The 14,216-nt window shown below is 31.8% G+C and overlaps 2 protein-coding genes across 5 annotated transcripts; one reads left to right on the forward strand and one right to left on the reverse strand.

Moving 5' to 3' along the window:
• Window positions 1-8,488: 8,488 nt before the first annotated feature.
• Mettl2 (methyltransferase-like protein) lies at window positions 8,489-11,961 on the forward strand. 3 transcript variants are annotated; one of them, XM_085193779.1, is made up of 5 exons: window positions 8,497-8,888; window positions 9,067-9,219; window positions 9,499-9,915; window positions 10,669-10,984; window positions 11,601-11,961. In XM_085193779.1, exons 1-4 carry the CDS (start codon window positions 8,704-8,706, stop codon window positions 10,979-10,981), a joined length of 1,068 nt encoding a protein of 355 aa, XP_085049905.1. In that variant the 5' UTR covers window positions 8,497-8,703; the 3' UTR covers window positions 10,982-10,984; window positions 11,601-11,961. The 3 variants fall into 3 exon arrangements, with proteins under 3 accessions (XP_085049906.1, XP_085049905.1, XP_085049904.1); XM_085193780.1 differs by having other exon boundaries at window positions 8,489-8,734; window positions 10,669-11,961; XM_085193778.1 differs by having other exon boundaries at window positions 10,669-11,961.
• On the reverse strand, window positions 10,258-14,135 carry LOC146533917 (cytochrome P450 CYP12A2-like). 2 transcript variants are annotated; one of them, XM_085193776.1, is made up of 9 exons: window positions 13,922-14,135; window positions 13,662-13,762; window positions 13,456-13,592; window positions 13,063-13,175; window positions 12,739-12,855; window positions 12,382-12,657; window positions 12,016-12,175; window positions 11,593-11,805; window positions 10,258-11,419 (listed from the first exon to the last, which is right to left on the reverse strand). In XM_085193776.1, the coding sequence occupies exons 1-9, from the start codon at window positions 13,978-13,980 to the stop codon at window positions 11,096-11,098; spliced, it is 1,500 nt and encodes a 499-aa protein (XP_085049902.1). In that variant the 5' UTR covers window positions 13,981-14,135; the 3' UTR covers window positions 10,258-11,095. The 2 variants fall into 2 exon arrangements, with proteins under 2 accessions (XP_085049902.1, XP_085049903.1); XM_085193777.1 differs by having other exon boundaries at window positions 13,855-14,131.
• Window positions 14,136-14,216: the final 81 nt, after the last annotated feature.

Raw genomic sequence — 14,216 nt, forward strand, 5'->3', positions numbered from 1 at the left:
TTCCACCAAATTCTGGAGACATTACGTGATGAGTGAGTGCAGAACTCAATGCCTCTCTTATACATATCAATCGTACAATACATTCGTTGTTTTCGTATATTAGTCTAATTAAAGCTCAATATTCGAATTTGACTTAGATCAACTAATTAGATAAATATATAGTTTTCATAAAAATATCAATATCAATAATTAAATGATTAATAGATAACACTGTAATAATATAAAATTACTATAATAACTTTTATAATTCATAGTTTTGATTTCTAAAAGGAAAGATCATCCAGCGTATAATATTTTAGTAATGACAGTAAAAAAGGAACTAAGTGATTTATAAGCAGTCCCCTGACCCTTATAAAGAAATCATGTGAATCAAAAATGTATCTTAGAAAAAATCACAATTTCAAACATATGTACAATATATATTTATATATAACTAGCGAACGCGCGCAGCTTCGCTTGCGTATTTAGGGGTGAATTCATAAAAACCACGAAACATGTGTTCAATGAAATATTTTTAAGAGTCTAAATTCCAAATTTTATAAAAATTGGTGCCGATTTAACAAAACTTCTATACAAACTTTCAACCCCTTATTTGTACCCTTAGGGGGAGAATTCTAGATTACGATGAAATAGGTGTTCAATTAAATACTTTTAAAAATCTAAATTTAAAATTTTATAAAAATCGGTGGCGATTTCAATTTATTTCCATACAAACTTTCTACCCCTATTTCGCTCCTTTAGGGTTGATATTTTTCAAAATCCCTTCTTAGTGGATGTCCAGATTACAAAAGTAAATATCTGTCCAAATTTCAAGTTTCTACCATCAGCGGTTACGGCTGTGCGTGCGTCTTACCTCAGTCAGTGAGGACAAGTCCTTTTATATATATAGATTATATATTTTCCAATTTAATTGAAAAAAAAACCGACAATTTTTAAACGGATTTAACTATTACTAAAGCGACACGAAATGAGCTCGTAAGCGATATATGTTATGAAAGTCAAGTCAAAGCAGTCGCTTAAATGTTAACGATTCGCAAAATACTATTTGATTTTCAAGGGTGTCTGAAAAATATAAAAAACCCCATAACCGGAATATTGCGTACAATTGAGGCACTGGCAACGTTCGCTACGATGGCTACGCTGGAGCTACGCCAGATTCAATAACATTATTAGGCATATCCAAAATATTTATCAATATCTCATTGCTTTTGTCATGTTAATACCATCGATATTTGTTAGTGTTATCGCGGTTATATTGTAATTATTTACTGTTTATGATTACATTGTTAATTAACTAGCGACCTGCTCGCGGCTTCGCCCGCTTAAACTAATCGAATATAGTTATTAATTTACTAATCTTCATTATTTTCGTTTTATAATAAAATATCACTTTAAAAATAATATCTGTAACTATATTATAAAGTAAAATTTCAGCAAATTCAATAAAGCAGTTATTATAGCAATTTTGACAAGCAACAGTCTTTAAAATGATATATTTGTTTATTTATAGAAAAATGAAATAAAGCAAACAGTAAATGTTAAGGAAAGCTTGTACTTGAACAATACTATTAAAAACTGCAGAACTGATTTAGTTCTATTTATGAGATTAACGTGACAAAATCACAGACAAAAATTTTTAAAATCGTTATTTTTGGTTCTATTACATTACTAAATACCCCCAATAAAATTTTTTCTTCTATATTTTCCACGTACAGATATCGAACTGTTACAATTACCATAAGTATAGCACTTGATTCTAGTTATATCATATTATAACCTCAAATACATAGATAAGTAGGTATTCATATACACAAACATTTCGCATTTATCGTATTAAGTGGAGCGTAAAGAAAGAACCTATTGCGAAGCCACCGAAGCCACTTGATTAATTAATTAATTAGATATATTTGACTTCATGCATAGCTTTTATATACAGACTTATTTATAAACTTTATCATATTTATATTGTTAGCACAGGAGCACAAGCGTGCGCCTGTAAACGCGACAGGTTTTGGGTTCTATTCCTACTCGAGGACATGAAATATTGAATATTTTCTTTCTTTGTGAGTTCCACCATAACTCGACAAAAAAATCAGATGGAAATGGAGAACGGAAGTAATTTAAAGAGATTGGAGTGTCGTAACACTAAGTTCCCAGGTTCCGCTTCCCTGCCCTGATATGTACGAGAAACAGCGTGAAGCTAAAAATATAGACTCATTCGTACATAAAGTTTATATGACATACTTATTAATTTAAATAAAACTAATAACAAGAGGTTTTCAAAAGGAGAAACTGGAGATAGAAATTGTATAAAGAACTATATTTCCACAGTTACCACTCACTTCAGGAAAAATTTAGCTTACACGCTAAAAGGTAGCTCGTAGAAATATACTAAAATTTTATCGCGCAGAAAATAACAAAAGGTGAGCCACCAAGCACCGTGAGAACGGCGTCCCAATTTTATTTCTTTCAAGTGAAATCATCATTGTAAAATCGGTGAACGAGTGAATTTCCTCGTGTTAAAGAGTGCCGCTGGAGTCCCGCCAGATGGCTCTTGTGAAGCACCCTCCGTCGCTAATTGCTACCAACTCTTGCGTAATCATCTTAATTATACAAATTATAAATTATGCCTAATGAAACAATTGTTCTGTTTGCCTTTGTGGGTCACACTAATTATATGTAGCGGTTGCGTAGTGATTTATTTTAGAAGAATTTAGATGAGATATCTAATATCTGAATATGCAAAGACTTATAATTCAGATTTATTGTAAATATGTTTATATTAGTATAGGTTTTTTCTTTGTATTTTATACCTGTTTAGTTTATGGTTTGTATTATTTGAAACGACAACGACAAGTTAATTAATATTATTCATTAAATTTTTTTAACGACCGACCTTAACAGTGTTTGAATCTGTGGATTTTGAATGTCATATACACCTTCCACCCAACCAGTTCACAGTATAATTTCTAGCAATAATATAAAAATTAGCGAGGCAAATTGTAAACGTATATATGTATTTAATGGCCTAAATCTCACGTACTATCGTAAGATATGTTGATCGTGAGAGACATCCAAGAAACGTTCACTTCCGTTCGTTAATTATATGTTATATTATGTTATGTTATATTATATGTTCGTTTAATTTTATGTACGGAATTTAAATATGAATATAATATGGTAATCTATCATATCTTACAACTATAGACTATGATAGTGCTCATGTCAGCTAAACAATAAGAAAAAAACTGATTTACCATTACTAGATGACTAGACATAGCCAGTGTGACTGTTGGCAAGAGATATATAAATGCTGTGTATACGTTTCACTGACTACATTTCAGGCAATGTAGGCCCGGCCTAATATGAAGCTGTAGCATATAACTAAGCTATAAAATTGGAACTCAGCCAAAATACTATGTCTGGACGCAGTTACATTTGCACAAGGGACGCACTAATCTTTGGAAATCAACCTAGTAGTGCTTTAGAGCTTACTAATAACATTAAGACGTTTTGGTGATACTAGCTACAATACGAGTAAATATTGTGGAATTGGAACAGAACATTAAGGGTGATTTGTTGTTAAATTGTTTAATTAGTTTGTACTTAATTTTTTTTAGATTATTAAGAATATTAACATATATTTTTGAAACCAGTAATTTATTGGAATTTCTGTAAACAGATTTATTTCTGACAGAGGCCATCGTGGCGCAGCGGCACAAGGGTGTGACTGTAACGCGACGGTTATGGATTCGATCCCCACTCGAGGAAGTGAAATATTTATTTACGTTTATATTTCCATTTCTTCGCTCTGGTGTCGAGGTAAAGCGCGGCGTTGACTTCTGCCACTCAACACACAATGCCTCCAGAATTCGGCAGAAAGTGGGGAACGGAGTGTCTTAACACTACGTTCCCTCTGCCTACCCTGCTGTGTATGGGATACAGCGTGAAGTTGATTTAATTTTATTTTTTTAGATTAACCGAAAAAAAACAAGTTTTTAATAATAATTCAACCCATATACCTACGACGTAAAATCGGTCCAGTTTATGCTTTATAAAAGCTTGAATATAATACTGCACGTATCGTTTTATTGGGTCCATGAAGGATGGAGGCCCACACCACTTCAGAAGCATACTTGACCGCAACAGATGGCTCCCCACCTAACCTAATATCTATGTCGTAAGTAATAGTGCATATACGAATAGCTACAACTTCATTACATGCTCCATAAAGCTTCAACTTGAATTAAACTCTGTCTCTACAAAGATTAAAAAACTAATGGAATCTAATAAATCTAAGTAGTTGCCAAAAAACAATGTTATATATTATAGTAATATTTCTCCGCAATTCGTTATATATTTTAAAATGGAACTCTTTACTTAATTTTATTGCAATAAAACATTGACTGTCCTCTTTTATAAGTTTAATAGAAATACAGTTTCATAGCATAATTTTTTTATTAAATGTGTAAGAGCTAATTGCTTTTGAATCGTGCACCAGGCTGGCAGCCAGGGGAGTTTGAATAGACCCTCGCGAGAAGAAAAGCTCATTTTACAAAAATGTATTTCAGATCTGCAACATCATAAAATTATAATTAGAAATATCGAAGAGAAAATGAATAAATATTTAAAGACTTTTTTTAGATAATATTGTTTTATTCATATTTCAAATACAAAAAATACACAAAAATCTTTACTATTCTTTATTTTCAGCTTCACAGAGCTTAGCAGAGCAGCCAGAGGGAGTGTTAAGACACTCCACTCCCCACTTGCCGCCGAATTCTGGAAGCATTACGTGTTGTGTGTGCGGAACTCAGCGCTGCTGTTTGCACCTGTGCAACTGACTGACTGGCCCAACTGAAATTTAATTCTTAACAATAAAATTAAAAATTTCGTAGCAATAAAATGTATTACCTCACCCCAGCTATAGATAATGATAGTCGATTATAACGACGGAGGTATTCCATTGCCCTTTCGGCATAGCTGAATACAAACGAGATGAAAATGAGGGCATATCTTCACACGTTGCTTCCCGCTACGAATCGTGAACGTTCCGTTGCACGCAGCTGGCGGCGGTGCAAGCATTTCCGAACGCATCGCCGTTCAATATCCGCGAGGATTGTTTGTAGATGCCACCCCCGCACCCTCCCCCCACCTCCCCCACATCTCTCCTCCCTCTTGCCGTCCTTTAATGGAGCCTAGCGGAGTGTCTAGTTTAGAAATAGCCTGCCTGTATTCTGTATTATGTAGGATCGCTCCTGCAGCTGTTTTTCAATATTCCATTATTTTTTTATCCGTCATATTATTTTTATATATTATATAAGCGGCTGGAAGCTTTCAATTTTCTAATAACATGTTTTGTTTTGTGATAAATATTGCAAAATGTGTTGCGCTTTTATTATGTCAAATCTCAACGGTCACAACGTAACACACGTCTATTTCTTAGTTGTAAATCTCTTAATAAAAATCAAAATCAGCTTCACGCTGTATCCCGCACACAACAGGGTAGGCAGAGGGAACCTAGTATTAGGGGAACGGAGCGTCTCTCTGTGCCTTGCTTTCCACCGAATTCTGGAGGCATTGCGTGTTGACTGGCGGAACTGTGGGGTTGTCAAAGCAAAGCGCGGTGTTGAGTTCCACCACACAACACGCAATGCCTCGAAAAGTCGGCCGAAAGTGAAGAACGGAGTATCTTAACATTAGGTTCCCTCTGCCTACCCTGCCACATGCGGGATACATCGTGAAGCTTATATTCGTAGTCCCAGTAACCCCAGTAAAATCAACTTTTCGTTACACCTAATAAATAAGTACAAAGGCAATCGATTTAGGCATGTAACTTGTAAGCGGGAATACAAACCTCTATAACTTGCGGCAAACGTTCTAACTTTAGTTCCAGGAGGAAGTTATGCAGTCGATTTCGGAACTGTCACATGATACCTGCTTGTACCTACTCTCTCGCTACACCGTCTAACTCGATAAATTCAAATGTTCACAATTTGTTAGATATATCGATAAAATTGTCACAATAACAATTATTCAATTCATATCTTCTTATCTTGAAATATTTATTTACGTTTATATTTCCATTTCTTCGCTCTGGTGTCGAGGCATAGCGCGGCGTTGAGTTCTACCACTCAACACGCAATGCCTCTAGAATTCGGCAGAAAATGGATACAGAGTGTGTTAACACTAGATTCCATCTGCCTACCCTGGTGTGTGCGGGATACAGAGTGAAGCTGTTTTTTTTATCTTCTTATCTTATCTTAAATAGTCGTTGTATAAATTGATATTCCCTATGTAAAGTATCGAGAGTGAAAAATCGTAAATTTCTTTTTGCTCTTTTGAACTACTAGAATAGGTAATTTTTATGAGATTTTTTTAAATTTCAAAACACTTTTGTTTATGTGTAAATAAAAGAAATTTACTATTTTTCACTTTCGGACTGGGGATTGGGGACTGTCGCAATATATGTAATGCATTACATATTTCTGATGAGACATTTTATTTAGAAAGTCCATGTTTTATTTATAATGTCATCTCGAGCTATAGATGTAAATGGAATATTTACCATCGAATTCATCTTCAGTTTTCCCCTTTAAAAATTATAGCACTCTAGAGAATTGTTATGAAATGTAATGATGTTCTCATTGGGTACATTTTTAATAGATTTTTGACGAGAAAATCACTGAACATTTATTAGTTAATAAGACTACGACTAAGAATAAAAGAAAAGCAAAATCATATAAGCGCTAACAAACAAACACATAAATGGTTACTTTATTGCTCCTATATAATGACCAGTCTAGACATACATATATGAGAAAATAACACATGGCTCTTAATCAAGTTTACCTATAAAAAATAACAAACATAGATACAAATTAATAAGTAATACAAATTGTTATTTTTATAAACACTTAATTATACAAAAACAGGCAGGAGAAATCTAGGATGCACTTGCACACTGTCCTCCCGCTTCCGGTCACTTTTAAGACAACGCCTAAATAAGGTTTATGTTTCTCATTTATACATTTAACCAGTTACTTACCTTACTTAATAATCTTTGGCATCTATGATAAGACAATAATTATTTTTCAATCAAACAGAATAAACGAAAGTAAACATTATTTTAGTGAACCACGATGACGACCTAGTAAACAATAGAAAAGACGTCTATCTTGCAATTCAGGCACATCCATATTTTTATAGCGGGGTTTTTACGAAACGCTAAGTTCTGCAAAATGTGTATCTAATTAAATTTAGATAAATTAATAAAATACTTAAACATAAAGTATTAAACCAGCTAAGTTCAAAGAAATTACCCTATATGTATTTATAATTAAGTATATTATAGCAGTAAAGCCATGCATTTGGCGTTTTTTCTACGCGAAATAACATCTATAAATTTGTAATAAGTAAAATTTGTGATCAAACTAATAAAATTATTTAATGTTGATATTTGTTCTACGTAAGGATTTTATTTTATGTTCGAATCACGCTAAACTTTCATTATTTAAGAGACATAAGACAATATAATTTCTAACGGACAGCTATTTCGTTTGTGGGAAGTCGTTAATGATCCGAAGAATCGTTTTTATGACGTTTACTTTGATTATATTCTATTATATATAATCTTTCAATATCATTTATAGTACAATAACAGCACTGAAACATTAATAAATAATTAAAACCGAATAGCAAAATTAATTGCGTAGTAGGTACTGTATTACAGCGATAGCCTTGAAACTTTGAAATATATTTTATTATTAAGTACTTGCAATTTAGATTTATGTTTATCTAGTATACAATTTAGTTCTCGAGTCTAGACAAATACGTACCAATTAAAATGCATTTAATAAATATATATAGTAAAACGCTTTCAAACTCTGCCTCGTTCTTAATCATACTTAATAACCAATTTATTAAGAGTCGTTGTATACGAAAAAACCTTAATGCTGCATTTATGCTATGAAATTAATCTTAAAGTCTTACGTTATCTCAAAATATTTCAACTAATTTTTGAAATGCTTGCAGGAGTGCCATAAACAGGGGTGGATAGATAAAATTTATGCTACACTTGCAACGGTCAACGTGAATGCCTATGCTTGCCAATAAAATTGGCACTAATGTTCCTTGAATTTCAAGCATGATGTGGACGGTGTTATTCTGTATTTCGATGATTAATAAGTAAAGTATCGAAAGCGAAAAATCGGAAACGTTTTAATCGCTGTTTTTTTATCAAAATTTGAAAAACGTCGTTATTTTTGCTTTTTTTTAAACGTGTATGTAACCATCACTAAAAGATACTTGCAATTTTTCACTTTACTTTACCTAGGGACCGTCGATTTGATGAGTGTAATATATAAGAATGTATGCCATAAGCATAATGTATGCCATGAGTAAATGTGTTCTGTGGCCATAAGCATCTGTGATCTGATTATCTAAGTAAGTCAACGTCACCTTCACCTATCATCGCTGTCAAAAATATTAAGTTAGACAGTTGTCACTGTCAACATCGCAGATATGTCTTGAAATCGAAATTTTGTTAATTGTTTCACAATTCACAAAGTTAAGGTTATAAAGATTAAAACTGTTTTAAACAAATATTTTAAATTAACAGCTATATTTTAAGTAAATGTTAGATGGGTGACTCTGATGAAACTCTGATGAAAAGACCACAATTTGGAAACAGATTGTTAGAAAATGTGGACGAAGTCTTCAAACATAATGCTTGGTACTTTGCATTTTATAATTCGTAACTATAGTAAGAAAAATAAACAATATAATATAATTAATGTCGATTTGGAAATAACCCGGTCCAGAAAAAAACCTCAAGGCGGAAGTCGTTACTTAAAGGATAAGAAACAAGTATATCTTTTTAATGCATGGTATATAAACATGAGTTTTTATAAAATATACTTTCTTTTTTTGCTTGAGAAGACATTATATTAAGAAATAATTCTATCTTTATTTTATTACAACGTGTAATAAAATAAAGATAGAATGAAGAAGAAGAATGAAGAAGTGTAATAAAATATTTAGTAAAAAACAAACTATATTCTTCAGGGACAATGTTCAGTGGGATGAGGAACAAGAAAAAGCAGCTGCTGAAAAGGTAGAACATAATTCTCTTGTAACCTTTACTGAGGAGCGCTTAAAGGATTTAGAATCTAATGCTGATAAACATTGGAATGCTTTCTATGATATTCATCAGAACAGGTAAACAACTTTTTTCATTTTTTTCAAATTTTTACTTAAACTTCTGTCATGTTTTTTTTAGCTTCAAGCTTTATCACTCATATAGCAGGATGGGTAGAAAAAAACCATCCTCCATTTTCTGAATTTGAGACATTGCATTTTACTTACAACTTACAACTGTTGTGTACAGAGTAACATGATCCCACTGAGCCATAACGGCTTCACACAGCAGCTTTCATACATATAAATGCATGTTTATGAATTAAATGTTAATTTTTGCATTATTCTTAAATTTTACAGATTCTTTAAGGACAGACATTGGTTGTTCACTGAATTCCCAGAGCTGGCTCCCGACAATACCTCAGTGCCAGTCAGAGTATTTCCTAATAATGATAGTAGCCAAGAAACTAATAGTATAGAAACCAATGAAATTGTGGATTCTGATATTAAACGCTATATTTTTGAAATAGGATGTGGTGTTGGAAACACAATTTTTCCTATTCTGCAATACAGCAGAGATCCAAATTTATTCATTTATGGCTGTGATTTTTCCTCAAAAGCTATTGATATTATGAAAGAGAGTGAACTCTATGATACTAAAAGGTGTGAAATTTTTGTTTTGGATGCAACATCAACTGTTTGGAATGTACCTTTTAAGGAAAATTCTTTGGATATTATTGTTTTGATATTTGTATTATCTGCAATTGATCCTGCAAAGTAAGTAGTACTAATTTTTTTTAGCTTAATACTGTATTCCATACATAGCACTCAGAGACAGACAGAGGGCACCTAGTGTTAAGACAGTCCAGTCCATTCCTCACTTTCCACCAATTTTTTTCATAATTGCTGTCACACTTTTCTTTTTTTTTTAACAGAGAGAAGAAATAAAATAATACATTCCTTAGATTTTTTTTAAATTTAGGTACTAACTATTATAATTCTAAGTCAGAAGCTCTGCAATGTGCCATGGCAGTCTTTACAAGCTGAAAGCCTTGGGGCTTTAAAGTGTAATTTAAAATGATTATACTGGTATTAAAATATAGAATAAAACAAGGTACATTTATATGGGGTCTTTTCCATTTATAAAAAAATTGACAATGTTAACAATTAAAAGACCTGGTGCACTGCATCCATCTGATTGTATATGCAACAATTATGAGTTCAAACCCCATTCAGGGAAATGAACTATTTCAATTTCCACATTCTGGAAATGCAAATAGTGGCATTGAATTTCAAGACACAATATCTTGAATTCATGTGAAAAGAAGCAGAGGATGGATTGTCAGAAGACTTCATCTATACTTCATCATTAATTATACTCACAGTTAGAGTTACTTCAATCATCAGAATATGCAGAAGCATATGATATGAATATTTTGTTCACAACGTCCAGAGAATTATGCTTTACTGCAAAAATAATTGTGTTGAACTGTATTTCATTTTTTCATATATTAATGTTATAAATTACAGGATGCCTACAGTTATGAATAACATTTACAAATATTTAAAACCGGGTGGTCTAGTAGTTTTTAGAGACTATGGCAGATATGACTTAGCCCAACTAAGATTTAAGAAAGGAAGATGCATTTCAAACAATTTTTATGCAAGAGGAGACAATACAATGGTGTATTTTTTTACACAAGATGAAATTTCAAATCTTTTCAAAAATGCTGGATTTGTTGAAGAGCAAAACTTGATAGATAGAAGACTCCAAGTGAACAGAGGCAAGATGCTCACAATGTACAGGATCTGGATTCAGGCTAAATATAGGAAACCAATATAATAAGTAATTATTTAAAATTATAAACTATTATTTTTTTACATGTATGAAATATAATTAGTACCAAAACTTTGAAAATACTTATCAATTTTATATCCACATTAATTCTATATACCGTTAAATAGATTCAAACTTAAAATGATAAGGTTTCTTGAAGGAATTCATGATTTTTGTGACAACTTGTGCTGGAGGTCCATCCCAACTGACATGTACATCTCGTATTAGCTTTTTAACAAATACTTCTATTTCCAACTCGGCTATTCTTCTGCCTATACAAGACCGGACTCCAAATCCAAAAGGCAAAGTAACCATTGGGTGACAGTTGCCATAATACAATGGGTCAGATTTTTCAACTAACCACCTCTCTGGAATATACTCTTTGGCTCGAGGGTAATGCTTGTCCATCCTAGATAGATACTCATTAGGTGCTATAACATCAATCTGAAAGACAGAAACATCATTTATTAGGCAATTGTAATATATTTTATGGATGCCAAAAAAAATCGATTGCAGAGTTATAGACACTACAGTGTCAATATTTTTAAATCAAATTAATAAATATTGATTATATATTTTTTCATTATATTAACTATTTAAAACTAGAAAGTTCTTACACCCTCAGGTAAACGATATCCAGCCACGACATGCTCTTTTGTGGTCCTCCTCGAGTTTGCTGGAACAACTGCGAACAATCTTAAAGATTCTTTCAAACACGCTCGCAAATATTTACTACTTTGTTCATCTGATCGTATTTCTTGTCTTAATTTCTCTTGGACATGTGGATTTCTTGCCAAGTTGTAAAGAAAGCAGATAGTTGTAAATGCAACCTTAAAGTGATAAATATTTAATTTAGTTTAATAGTCGTACTCTTTAAATATACTTAGGTAGAAGATAATTTTAGCAATTATTTATTAGTAGCGTATTATTTTCTTATTGTATCCAGACATTGTATTTTTTAAAGAAATGAAAACCGAATATTGAACTTATTTTTAATTTTTTTTTATTTTATAGATTAATTAAATATTTTTTAAAAATACCGTATCAATTCCTGCAAGTAACATTTCATTAGCCATTGCAACCGCTACTTTTTCGTCTATGGCTAATAATTTTTCGATAACACTTTTGTCTTCTTCTGGAATATCGTGGCCTCTTTCTTTTAGTCTACTCTTTGCTTCGTTGATGAACTTAACACTAGCGCTTAAAAAAATAAATATACAATACTTTAGTAATATATTCAAACTTGGATATTAAACTAAACAATCTCGTTTGTTATTATAGAAAGTACATATGTACATTACAGTACATTTCAATTTATTCTGACGGTAATTAAATTAATTAGTACTCTTCCTAGTACGATTATGATTAAAAATGGAAATAAAGAAATACTGAGTGATCACACTTACTCCCACTGCATATCAAATGTTTTGACGAGGTTCTTGAAATTTCGAGTTGGAAAATATTTCCATAAGCTTGGACGAAGCTCTAATTTATATGACAATTCCATTATATCACGTGCGCATTTCATAAGAACACTTGCAGGATCGTCTTCACGTATTGCTTCATTAAAACATCCAAGTCTTGCTCCCAAACCTATTACTCCTACTGATTCTAACGACCATTTTGTCATTTCTAAATCAAAATTTTGTTGTAAATACGGATCATCTTTCAACTTTTTCAACCTATGGATAAAAACTATATTATTATTAAATTATTCAGATACTTTTTAATTTGTTATAGTAGAGTTATTCACAGTTAAGTACCTGACTACCATGTCTTCGGCAATTTTTTCTAAAGTAGGCGTATAAAGTTTCACTAGTTTAGGTTTGAGTAGCGCTGGATTTACCTTTGTACGAAAATCTCGCCATTGTGCACCTTGTCTTCACAAATACACACATATGTTTAATAAAACAGAATTATTAAATACCTAGATAATTTATTGTTTTTGTATGAGTATTTTTTTTTTATAATTGAACACAGTATTATCTGGAATATACATTATTTAAATAATTTTATTAATAAGTGTGTTAATAGCATTATTCCAAAATAACTTGGTACTTTATTTTTGTATTGTTAAAAATACTTACGCTGTTGTCAATCCATATATACCATTATACGTAGATTTCCTCAATACTGTCCTATAGTAAACTTGCGTATCGAAACCAGGCCTTGAAGGCACTACGTCTTCCGATCTGTAAACCTGAAAAATAATTGTTTAAAAAGTTAAATTTTAAAATAGACCTTTATATTGGCGGTCAGGAGGTAATACCCGGTCGTTTTATTTTTGAATAGTCAATCTCTCAATTTGTTTCTGTTAGATTAAAAGCATAATAAACAAAAACATTTATAAAAGAATATTGATTATTGTCTCATATTTGATTATTTATTTTTAAGTGACGACGGGTAGGTAATACGGTATTACCAATACCCAATCTTTCCCTACATATATTATGTGGTATAAATACAGTAGGTATATCTACCTGATCGAAATGCTCCGGTTCATATAACACAACCATGTTGGCTCTAGCAAATATGCCATCTAGCTTAACAATGTTTCCAAATTTCTCGTGTAAAACTTTTGATAGTTCAAAAAAATTTGCACAGTGTCCAATTGAACCTGAAAGATCTTTTAATAAGTAACTGTAAGTGCAAGCTATAAATATAGTTATAATATTTTATTTTTTACCAATTCCTGGAATAAAGTGATGTACGGGGCCCAGCAAAGGTAAAGATGATAAGCCTGGTATTGATTCAAAAGGTTTTATATTGTCGACTGTCGTAGAATAACTGAAACATAAAAAAGTTAAAGTCTAATTTAAAAGTCGAATGTGAATTGAGAGTATATATTATGCTTAATATAAAGGAATAGAATCTTTGACCTTCGGCGTTACATCGCATGCGTTACTGACAAACATAGTTAATTTTTACGTATATTATATTCCATACCGAAATTTGTTCCATTGTCTAGATAAAAAGAAAGATCGATGCCGTAAAACTTCGCACATCTTACACAATATCAAAATAAAACTTTAAATATGTTACTCGTTGGAGATCTGCTCCCGAATTATAATTTGAGAAATCAAAACAAATTCGTCTATTAAAATGACCTTGGAGTAAGAAATAAGACCTTGTTCATGAAATTATATATCTAAAGACCATTTTGTGATAAGATAGAATTCTGTCTCACAATTTTTGTTTAAATTATGGTATTGTTTATTAAATGCATATTATTTTTGTATAT

The sequence above is a fragment of the Heliconius melpomene genome, chromosome 12 (assembly GCF_056956725.1).
Source record: "Heliconius melpomene rosina isolate 202511_hmr_F chromosome 12, ASM5695672v1, whole genome shotgun sequence".
Classification (NCBI taxonomy): Eukaryota; Metazoa; Arthropoda; class Insecta; order Lepidoptera; family Nymphalidae; genus Heliconius; species Heliconius melpomene.